We start from the raw sequence: 11,253 nt of genomic DNA on the forward strand, positions 1-11,253 counted from the left end.
CGAAAATTTTCCTTCCCAATTTCAAATCTAATCAAATCATAAGTGCACTTGAATTTATACAATTACATATAATAGCAATTCGAACGGATCGAAACTATAAATATCATAGCCAAATAATCTGTTCGAAATAAAGATCAGATAGACTAAACCATATCATGAATAATCAATTTAAAGCATACATATTGATTTTAAAACATAAGTTTGCTTACTAAATTATGCTCCAAAGACATAGAACAACAAAATGGGATTTATCACCCAAAAATCAGTCAATTTATAGGTGGGGTTGGTGCAGAGCTAAATAATGAAACAGATGGCATCAAGACAGCCGTTGTGTAGCATGTACTTTGGGGAAAAAATTAGTATATTATAGAATTAAAAACAATCACGTGAGTGAACTGATTTTATACCTAATATTATAATATTGATAGATGGTATAAGATTATTTGATTATGAGATATACATGTCACTGAATCCACTATATAAATAACTAATTCACCGCATTTATATTACCGAAAATCTGATTAAGCTATTCTTTCAAATCATAGAAATGCTCATCTCAAATTATTCGATATATATTTGAATTACTCGAAATCTTAAAATTTATTTATAAAATCAAATTATTGAATTCCAGCACAAACTTACATATATATGAGTGTGGATTTTATGTATAGATTTTTTAAAACAATATTTGGCAAAGGATAAAAAAAAAAAAAATTTAAGTCATACTAGATATATTAGTAAATATTTAAGTGACAACAACAAAATAGCAAGGGAGTAACAAATTGTTGGTCTCGCGTGCAGCAACTTGAGATAATAATATGAAAATAAAGTATAAAAACTGGACACCGAGATTTAGGTGGAAATCCTTAAAAATTATTAAAATAAAAACCACTGGTAAGATGAAAAAAATTTCAATATAATATTTTATGGTGTACAACTCATTCGCTGTGTTTTAAAAAAAAACAAACATTCTTAACAAACACCTCATAAATAATAATAATAATATTAATAATAATAATAATAATAATAATAATAATAATAATAATAATAATAATAATGTGGTTCGATCTTTCAATATAAACTAATTGAATGAAGATGACACTACCGTTAATATTGTTGAAAATTATCAATATAAAAAAATTGAATCAGGAGAATTGTTTCGGTTGAGTGTTGATGACCGAGAAATTGAAATTTTAACAATTATTTTGTGATTTTTAATTAAATAATTTTTTTTAATTAATTATGGTATAATTCTACGATGTTCAATAAATAAGAAGATACAAGAAATGAAACTTTACTCTATTTTGTATTCACGATTTATACTTTCATGTACAAGTTTTTCCCACGTCAACTGCTTACAAGATAAATCGTGTTTTATCACAACTAAAACTCCAATTTTTGCTACACTCCAGATTTTGCTATGGCAATGAGACAAATCCACCAAGTTCATTGGTTCTTCTCTTCCCAGCATTGTATCACCCGTCATTCCTTCAACATCTCGCACGTCAGAACAATGCACAAGATGCAACCTCCGAAGCTCGACGCACTCCTTGCTCCACCGCACAACCGATGATCAAAAATTAACCGAACAAGCTCGACTGCACTTACACCAGCAAAGACCTACAAATTAAATGAACCCCTATCATAGTTTATTTTACTGCAAAGTATTCATTATCCAACTTGAAAATGAACCATTCACTACCTTAAGTTTTTCGGCTTGGACCCGCACCATCATGACCTCGTGCACATGCAACGCCCCAGCTTTCGTTTGTTTCCAACGGCTCCAGCACGCACACTGCACCATCGGTGAGCCCAACAGCAAACTGGTTAGGATCGAAAGGATGAGCAGCAACCAGCAGCGGATAAATTATCGAGCTGAAAAAAATATCAAGATACCATTATGATTGGAATGTGTGTGCAAACTACGTGCATATGCTGTTCAAAAGTATTTATATGATATTTTATGTACCTCGGAGTCGGCAGCACTATATACGCGGTCGGATTGATCCGACACCTGATCTGCAGTGCTGGTGCAAAGAAGATACCCACACTTCCATCATCGAATGTTGCGTAAATAGACTGTCCATCGCAGGAAAATGTGGCATCTGTTATTGCAGGACTCGATCTCTCCGGGAACCACTGCACAAACCAGCTTCTGGTGAGCTTGTGATGCGTATTCTATTAGGCCTGAATCGAAATGCTCGACTTTTTGCACAATTTTTGCACAGTTATATTTACATAATTTTCAATATAGTGAATATTAATTTTCTGTCCGTGGTTTTTTACCCGTCTGGCCTTGGTATTTAGAATATTAAGCAATCAACAAGCCAAAAATCGTAGAAAACTAGAAGAAAATGTGTGTGCGTGCATGCAATCTTCGTGCATAATTTGTGAATATGGAATTTTGCATTTTTTTTAGTTTCTAAAAGTTTAGTTTTAATATCCATTTTCCTGACCCACTGACAATAATCGAACATATTTTAACCCAGATCATGAGAAATTTTAGTACAGAAGAAGGTAAAAATTTAAAGTATAAAAGGCTCGCTCGTACCTGGTTGATGCGTTCGAGCCTAAACGCGTTGTACATGGTGATCAGCATCCTGTGAAAGACTAAGATGTGAGTCTTGTCCGGATGAAACTGCAGTCGGCTCTGTGCATTAGGATTCGGTGTGCACTCTGGAGCAATTGGCAATGGTTTGCTTGCCTTCTTTTTCCATTCACTGGTACTCCAAAAGCAAAGCTGGAAATAATAGAAGGCACAAGGTTACATGGATCGTTTCGTGCAACAAAAAACAATAAAACAAACCTTGGCGTCATCTCCTAAGGACACGAGGATGTCTAGAGCAGTAGAGAACGCAAGGGCGGTAACTCTCTTGTAATGGCCATTCAGTGTGGCTATCAACTGCACATATAACACAATTAACACTTTCGGTGAGCAAATTTGAGTTAAAAGATATATAGCATCAAGAGCACTCGAGTTTCATTTCAATGGTGAACCTCATCCGTTCGAATATTGTAAATCAGTATGGCGGCATCCTCCCTTCCGATAGCGAGAACATTGTTGTCCGGAGGGAAAAAGGCAAGAGAAGTAGCCGCAGGAGGAGGGGTCATAAAAGTACTCACCCTCTGCATAGAACGACCAGTGAAAAACCTTTTTACCACAAGGCGTACTATTATATGAAACAAGAAAGCAAAAACTACACTGGCTTTACCGTGAATGTCGTCGTATTGAAAAGGGAAATCTTTCCTCCCGATGAGGACGTAAGGTACATGTCATTCTTCGAAAGTGCAAAGCAAGGAACCCGGACTACCTCTAGGTTCATGGCGCTAATGTCATTTGTCATTAACGTTCCCCCAGAAGGTTGCCAAAGTTGAGGTACACCGCTGGTGGTCACCTAGACAAAAACAAGGATGAATCGGTTAAATATGAATTAGAACAACGAGGCAATTAAGGAACGACATTTGCAGAAAACAAGAATTCGATCGAACCATTCCATCCATGTTCCTGTCGTTTCTTCTCCATGTCCATACTTTGTGGATTGCATTGCATGTTAGAGCCAATATGCAACCCCCGGAATTTGTATAAACCATCCCCATAATCTATACGCAATTGCAAATGAGAATACTAACCATAAAGAATTAGAACAAGATCTGATTTTTTTTAGCAAATGCAGCTTACCCTCACTGGCAACAAACGATCAGGGAGCTTCAAGGAACGAAGTTGAGATCGTTCGTTGATCTCAATTGGCCCGGAAATCTTGGATTTCCCCGTGGCATCTACATTATCCTATATATTTGGCCAAAAATGAACACTTCTCGGGTCTTTTGACCATCAAACAAATGAAGTACACGCTTCTCCTAACATGGAAAACTCATTGTTCAGTACCAGTAAAAAAAGAGTCGGCGCATTTGGTGCGGCAGTGTTAGACGGCCCAGCTCCGGAATTGGAAGGACCCAGAGGAACAATCAAAGGTGCCTGCATAACAAACATTGGACGTATGCACACATACATATACTAAGCAATGCTCCATTTCAAAAAATCTTTATTTTATTTACCTTTGAAGATGTGCCAGTATATTGATCTCTAATGATGCTCAACAGTTGACTACCAGCAGCATTGGCAAGTATTTTAACACTGTTGTCCTTTGTTGATACGGCAAGCAGTGTTCCTAACTTGTTAAACCGAATGCTAGGGGAAGCCTGGAAAAGAAACATATTCTTACTCCCAAATTTTTTTGAGTTAAATTACAAGATTTCTAGTATATTTGTTACCGGTAAACCACCGTCTGCATCAACAGCGCACAAGAGGTTGATGTTGTCCATGTCCCAGTACTTGATGGCAAATTCGTCACCAGCAGCTAAGAATCGGTTCTTTGCGGTGTCGAAATGCCCCTTTTCAAGGGCAGATTGTTGCCCTAGCCCTAGATAAGTTCTTTTCAGCGTTCCTTCGGTGTCATTCCACTCCACGATGTGCGATTCGCCATCTCCATTAGTCCCGCACGAGAATAACCTATGGATGGAAATATAAAATAACAAGCAGCAAAATTCAGGTTAGGCGATCAAGAAATTTATCCAAATGCAGAACCCTTAGTTTCACCTTGTCCCATCAGCACTATAAGCCATAATAGAACAAGAACGACCAGGAGCCTCATAATCAACTCTTTCACCCTCATCGTCATACAACCACGCCTTGATATTTCCATCGACATCAGTCGAGAAGATGAACTGAAACAATTAAATTAAGTTACTACAATCTTCGAAAATGTTTGCAATCTTCTGAACCATTTTGTACATGTTAGAAAAGGCCAATGGTGAGTACTTACATCAATATCACCCTTAGTATGTGGACACACAGAATAGACAGGCGAATTATGTCCCTCGAAAATATGCTGTCTAGTACCAGTCTCTGCATCCCAAACCTAAACAAAAAACAATATGGGAGTTCTACAGAAAGCCTAGTATTCTCGAGATTTCGTGCTATAAAAGTGCAAATGATGTGCAATGCACGTGCATCAAGTTGTTTTCTTTAAAATTACCAACCTTGACTGTTTTATCGTCTCCACATGTTATGAACAACAGTTGTTTGTTCCGACGATAGAAAGCTAGATCGTTGACACTTCCGACATGTGCCTCAACCTAAAATGACAGCAAAAAAATGGTTTACCGAATATAATTGTCTTGCACATACATACTTTGAAATGTCCAAAACAAACCTGAAGATGGTTTCTTAAGTCATCACCACCATGGTAGGAAACCAATTGAACCATGTGCTTTGAGTATGCAACTCCTGGATCATATTCGTTATAAGAATAATGTCATAACTCAGGAATTTATAGTTCAAAGCTTCAATATTGTAATTTTAACTCCCACGTCATGCTCAATTATTTCTCTTTACAAAACTTTGAAAGGAGGAAAATATTAGAAACCAATAACGAAACGTACCAAATCCGTTTCCGTTGGGACTCCACCTAACACAAGTCACTGATGCACTGTATTCATTTGCTAACAAAGCCTAGAAATAAAATCCAGGATACAAAATTAGCCAGAATATTTCAAGAATAAAAATAAAGTTTCTCTAGAAAATGTGTGCAAATACACACACACATAGACAAGCATACCTGTAGTTGCAAAGAGCAAGAACCCATGTCCCAAACTTTAAAATTTCTAGAGGCGAGCATCCTGCCACAACCAACTTCCCACACAGAAACGTCACCGGTGATCGTTCCCACTGAAAAGGAAAGTAAATATATGTGCAGATAAACATGTTGTCATTTCTCTTTTGCAATATTTAAAGTGAACAAACTAAAATAATTAACTATTCAAGAAATTCATACAAATATGGACAGCTTACCAAGAAGAAAAGTCTGCTGAACTGAATGGAAATCCATGCTCTTCACAGCTGAGCCTTGACTCAGATTTGCCACAACAGTCTTCGGCAAGTCATCAGATGAGTGCAAGGTTTGTGCATTACTTGGCCCCGCTTCATCGATTTGCATGTGCAAGGGTACTTGTGCATCACTCAACCCCGCGGCTTCATCAGTTCGCATGTGCGAGGGTTGTGCATTACTCGGCCCCGCCTCATCGATTTGCATGTTGCTGGCCTGAAAACAATATAACCGTGACTGTGAGTAGATACGAATAGCTAATAAGAGCATCACAAGATAGGAAATAAGTGAGCCTTAAATAATATGAAATCATCTTCTACGGATCAATGCATTAGCCGCAGAGGACAACGCCTGAGCAACGTTCACCTGTCCGCAAGTATGGTCCACTAAGAGAGATCTCATATAAGGATCAGGCCTTGGATTGTTGCAGAGATGATGCTGCCAGTTCAACCTGCATTAATCCGAGCATAAGTATATGCTAAGCATTCATATATGTATCCAAAAACACTAAAAAAAAAGGTTGATTTGATTGTCATTTTCGTGACATATTACCCCTGGTTGATCAAAGTTCTCAACCTCGCGTTTTGAAAAGAAGGAAACTGAAGCTTCTCCTGAAAGACAGGTTCGCCTCAATCAATCGCCTTAGTTGAATAAACAAAACAATCCTAGCTGACTTGGCATCTCTATACCTACAAAGCTTATCGACCTCCCTGCAAATGAGAATTGTTTCATTATAAGCAGAAAGATGTGATAAAGGTGGGATCTTGAAAATAAAATAAGATTAGGGAATCATTTTTTGCCATTCCAGTTATTAAATCCAAAAGAATTATTTGGAGAGTGTAGTAATAATGCATATGATTTTATCAAAGGCAAGTAAACTCCAATCAAGAAAAGTTTCATGATTACAAATTTTACATATGCTAATGGCTTAAAGAGGATAGAAAGGATTTGAAGACATTTATGATCACATATAAGCATTGATGATTGGCGAGTTGTTAGCCAATCGCCATTGAACGGCTCTTTATTCACACACCAATTGATATTTAGACGAAGAGAAGTGCATGAAAGATGCTAAGTGGTATACTAAATGTTGTGCCATGGTCTATCATATGCTAAGTGGTATACTAAATGTTGTGCCATGGTTTATCATATGTGATTTATCACACATAAGCATGGATCATATTCATCCATTCTAATTTATATAATCATAATTCATCGTAAATTAATTATGGATATATAAATTCGACGTTAATTTTTTATTATTATACTAAAAATTAGTGATGGAAATATGTTACATGATCGTTAATTAAGTGACAAACACATATAGTCCATTAATATAGCAATGAATTTATATTTTGTCACCAATAGACTTGACAAATACAATAAGCCTATTTAACATCACCAAAGTGCTAACGTAGCTTATGTCACATCAGCAATACAAATATTTATGGTCGTCATTGATTAACCACAAAACTCAAACTTCTATCACTAATTTATTTTGGATTTAAATACAGTACAAATATTTCCGTCGCAAATTAACTATGGATATACAAGTCGCTTATTTTATTTTTTATTATACTAAAAAATAGTGATAGAAATATGTTACATTATCGCTAATTAAACGACAAAATACATGTAGTCCATTATATAGTGATGGATTTATTATGTTCTTCGCCAATAGACTTGACAAAGAATTTACGGCGGTTTGTAAATTTCTATCGTAATTTAAAGACGTTACAAATATTTCCGTCGCAATTAATTATGGAGATACAAGTTCCGTCGCTAATTTTATTTTTTATTATACTTAAAAATTAGTTATGGAAATATGTTACATTGTCGCTAATTACGCGACAAATAGATACAGTCCATTAATATAGCGATTGATTTATAACATCTGTCGCCAATAGACTAAACAAATGCAATAGCCTATTTAATGTCTTAGTCTCTGCTAATATATATTTTTTTTCAATTTTAATCATTTTTCATCGAAATATTAACGTGGCATGTGCCTTATTAGACATATCATCAATGTAAAATTTTTATATAGTTGAAAACATAAAATTTTATTCTAAAAACGTTTCTTCACTTGAAAAAACAAACACGATAACTGTCATCACACACAACAAAAGGCTCATGCAAGAACAATCATCATCAACAAATATATGCATATATACGTTGAAGAACTTGTACCTAAAGTTGTTCAAAGTCAAAAGCATAGTCATGTCCTTGTATAGATTCTCATCCAATGCTTGAAACACTTTTAAATCTTTTGTAAGAATCTCAATAGCTGCATCCTTGTCTTGCCTATGTAACCAAAAAGAAGATCATCACACCAAAAAAAATTTAAAAAACTCCCTAGTGATTGAATTTTATCACGACAAAACAAGAAAAACCAAGCAAATTAAGCTTACTTATCAAGGGCCTCGAGATACTTATGTTTTCGGATCTCGAAGAAAATCTTCGTGGAGTGACGATTTTCATCCACCCTAGTAAACGATGACAAGTAACTTTCGACCTCATCCCATTCTCCATTATTGATTTTCTCCTCAAAGTACCTCATGTTGAAGAATAACCCTGATTCCTTCTCCAACCTCCAATCATTAACAAAAATGTTAGTACAATAATTAACCACAAAAAATGGAAGGCCCTTAATCATTTAAAAGTTAACACGGATTTTTAAATATCAATAAATCTAAGATAACCCGGGGAAAAAAAATCTTACATGCGTGCAGTCATCTTCAAGTTCCCCTCGTCCAGAAACTGAAGCAGCAAGAAAACCATCTCTCTGTTAACTGAAGCCGCCATTTTTTCGTATAAGTAAACAACTCCCGAAGCCCAGAATTTCACAGATCTCAGAACTTCAACCCTTCAAAATCCAGGAGAATTAACATACAGGTTAAAAAAAAATTCCAATTGCAATAACTTTTTCCAAGAAATGACAGATTCTTTTTGTAAGTATTCAATGAAACCTTACATACAGATCCAAACAGATAGAACAAAAACAACAGATCGGACGTGAAAAAGCACATACAAGAACATGATAGAACAAAATCGAACATGAACAAAACAGGCAAAAAGAACATACGTACACATACATTCATGAACACAGGCAGTAATTTTACCTCGGAATTCCCGAAAGTGAGCAGAAGATACGTACAGATGGAGAATTTTCTGGGTTTTTTTTCTTATTTTTTATCTCCGCAAAAGCTAGCTTCTCTAAATTCTGTGCGGCTATTACTCCTGTCCGAAGGGGTTTAATATGGTAGTCAGAGGTCCTTACTCCGGGGTGTGTCAGAAAAAGCTGTCCTTTGAAAAAGAAAATTGTAATAAGTGCTCGCACCTATTGATAAGTGATAAGTTAAGTACACTTTCTTGAAATAATAATAATCTGAAAATCTAAAATGATAATACATAATATGATTGTGTAATCGTTGTAATATTTTAAAATTTTGATTTAGAAATTTTAATATTGCATGCTTGAAATTATAAATGGAAAATGGTTGATTTATGACTTTTTTTTAAAAAAAAAGTATGGGACGTGTATTTGATTTTTGTAGAGGGAAACCTCCAATCGAAAAAATGAGTAGGGACAAATAATTACTATTATAAGATTATTTAATTTCAAATTTATTTACTTTTTTTCTAAATATTTTAAAGCCCATGTAAATTGAAGGAGATTCATTTTAAAAGCTATCCACTATAAATAATTCACTCCACTTGTAGTATATAATAAAATCTGCTTCCTATGGATTTCAACATGTAAATTAACTTATTCAATATTTAAATTATTTGACATATTTTAATTTATTTCTAAAATCAAATTATTGAATTACAGCACAAACTTACGTATATATTTGAATCAGTGTTGATTTTACGTATAGCCTTTTAAATTCGCCATGATGTTCTCTTTATTTTTCATGGATTCATGCAATCGAGCAAAACTTTGAAATTTAAATTAATGGTTGAAATTTTTAAAATTATATTTGGCATCCTTCATTGAATGACTATTAATGCATTGTACCCAACATTTAACAAAGTATAAAACCACCAAAAAACAATTCAGGAAAATCCCACGCTGTTAAATCCACCGATTTCTCATAAATACTCCACCCCTTCAAAATTCAAGAAAATTCACATGCAAGTTAAATAAGAAATTAAGGAATTTCTGTTTGAAAAAATGAGAGATTTTTTTTATTTTTCGCTAGATATATAAATCGAATCCGTCTGCATCATTTAACGTGCAGATCTAAACGGATAGAGCAAAAAAATGAACAGATCGAATATGTAGAATCACATGCAAAGACTTGACAGAACAAAACTGAACACAAGCCCTTGTAACAAACAGGCAAAATGAAAAAAAAAAACAGGTACACATATACATTCATCCATGCACACAGGCAACATTTTACCTCGGAATTTCCGAATTGGAGTGAAAGATATGTGAAGATCGAGCTTTTCTGGGTTTCTTTTTTTGGGATTTTCTTTTCTGCAAATGCTGGTTTTTTTTCTAAATTCTGCGTGCTGTTTCTTCCATCTTAGGGGGTTTTTTAAGTAGTGAGAGATCTCGGTGTGTGTGTGAAAACGGTGTCCTCTCAAAAAGAGAGTCAACAAATTTGTCAATCTGACCCTCTCTTTTTCTCCTGCAAATTAATTAAAGTCAGTATAAGTATTTTGACTTATTGATAAGTAGATCTGGAGATTGTGATAAGAAAGCTGAGATAAGTAGTCACGCTTGTAAGAGGCTGACTTTGAGTCCATTTGAGACTATTTTCTTTAACGCTGCGTTTGGTAGGAGGATAAAATAAACTAATGATTAGTATGTAAATGATAAAAAAAATGATTGTGATAGAAATGTAATATATGATGTAAAATAGTATTATGTTTGGTATAATTTTTAAGTATGGGATAATTTTGAAATTTATGATGAAATAACAAAATTGCCCTTTTTTTTGTTTTTTCTTCTTTACTCCGACGACGGCTCGGCAACGAAGGTGGTCCAACGGTCGGAGGCGGTCGGTGGTCGGCGGCGGGAGGCGGTCCGACAGCATCGGCGGCTGGTCGGCGCGGGGAGGTGGTCTGACGGACGGCGGAGATCGACGATGAGAGGTGGTCCGACGATCGGCAGAGGTCGGCGGCGGCCCGGCAACGAAGGTAGTCCGACGGCCGTCGGCGGAGGGAGGCGGTCCGGCGACAGTCCAGCGGCGGTCCGACGGTGGCTCGACGACGGTCCAGCAGCGGAGGTGGTCCGACGTTGGTGAAAGAGAAAGGGTAAAATTGGAAACATGATAGGGATATAGGAAGGATAAATAATCCTAGGGAGGAATGAGGTATTATTTAATCACACCTAATACAATCTAATCATTCATAG

The 11,253-nt window shown here is 35.7% G+C and overlaps 3 protein-coding genes across 3 annotated transcripts; all 3 read right to left on the bottom strand.

Moving 5' to 3' along the window:
* Positions 1 to 1,307: 1,307 nt before the first annotated feature.
* LOC140991683 (topless-related protein 4-like) lies at positions 1,308 to 2,794 on the bottom strand. Its single transcript, XM_073461780.1, has 4 exons — positions 2,552 to 2,794; positions 1,970 to 2,139; positions 1,703 to 1,875; positions 1,308 to 1,620 (listed from the first exon to the last, which is right to left on the bottom strand). Exons 1-3 carry the CDS (start codon positions 2,597 to 2,599, stop codon positions 1,704 to 1,706), a joined length of 390 nt encoding a protein of 129 aa, XP_073317881.1. The 5' UTR covers positions 2,600 to 2,794; the 3' UTR covers positions 1,308 to 1,620; position 1,703.
* Positions 2,714 to 6,573, bottom strand: LOC140991824 (topless-related protein 4-like). Its single transcript, XM_073461989.1, has 17 exons — positions 6,438 to 6,573; positions 6,252 to 6,336; positions 5,852 to 6,101; positions 5,619 to 5,728; positions 5,443 to 5,512; positions 5,214 to 5,287; positions 5,041 to 5,136; positions 4,824 to 4,919; positions 4,598 to 4,725; positions 4,273 to 4,510; positions 4,057 to 4,200; positions 3,887 to 3,976; positions 3,680 to 3,787; positions 3,490 to 3,600; positions 3,213 to 3,395; positions 2,998 to 3,126; positions 2,714 to 2,902 (listed from the first exon to the last, which is right to left on the bottom strand). The coding sequence occupies exons 2-17, from the start codon at positions 6,285 to 6,287 to the stop codon at positions 2,765 to 2,767; spliced, it is 2,001 nt and encodes a 666-aa protein (XP_073318090.1). The 5' UTR covers positions 6,288 to 6,336; positions 6,438 to 6,573; the 3' UTR covers positions 2,714 to 2,764.
* On the bottom strand, positions 6,295 to 10,643 carry LOC140991825 (uncharacterized). The gene is made up of 10 exons (XM_073461990.1): positions 10,633 to 10,643; positions 10,469 to 10,525; positions 10,295 to 10,406; positions 9,008 to 9,186; positions 8,608 to 8,751; positions 8,297 to 8,476; positions 8,060 to 8,189; positions 6,592 to 6,595; positions 6,438 to 6,496; positions 6,295 to 6,336 (listed from the first exon to the last, which is right to left on the bottom strand). Exons 1-10 carry the CDS (start codon positions 10,641 to 10,643, stop codon positions 6,295 to 6,297), a joined length of 918 nt encoding a protein of 305 aa, XP_073318091.1.
* Between the last annotated feature and the right edge of the window lie 610 nt (positions 10,644 to 11,253).

This window comes from Primulina huaijiensis, chromosome 13, assembly GCF_012295235.1.
Source record: "Primulina huaijiensis isolate GDHJ02 chromosome 13, ASM1229523v2, whole genome shotgun sequence".
NCBI lineage: Eukaryota > Viridiplantae > Streptophyta > Magnoliopsida > Lamiales > Gesneriaceae > Primulina > Primulina huaijiensis.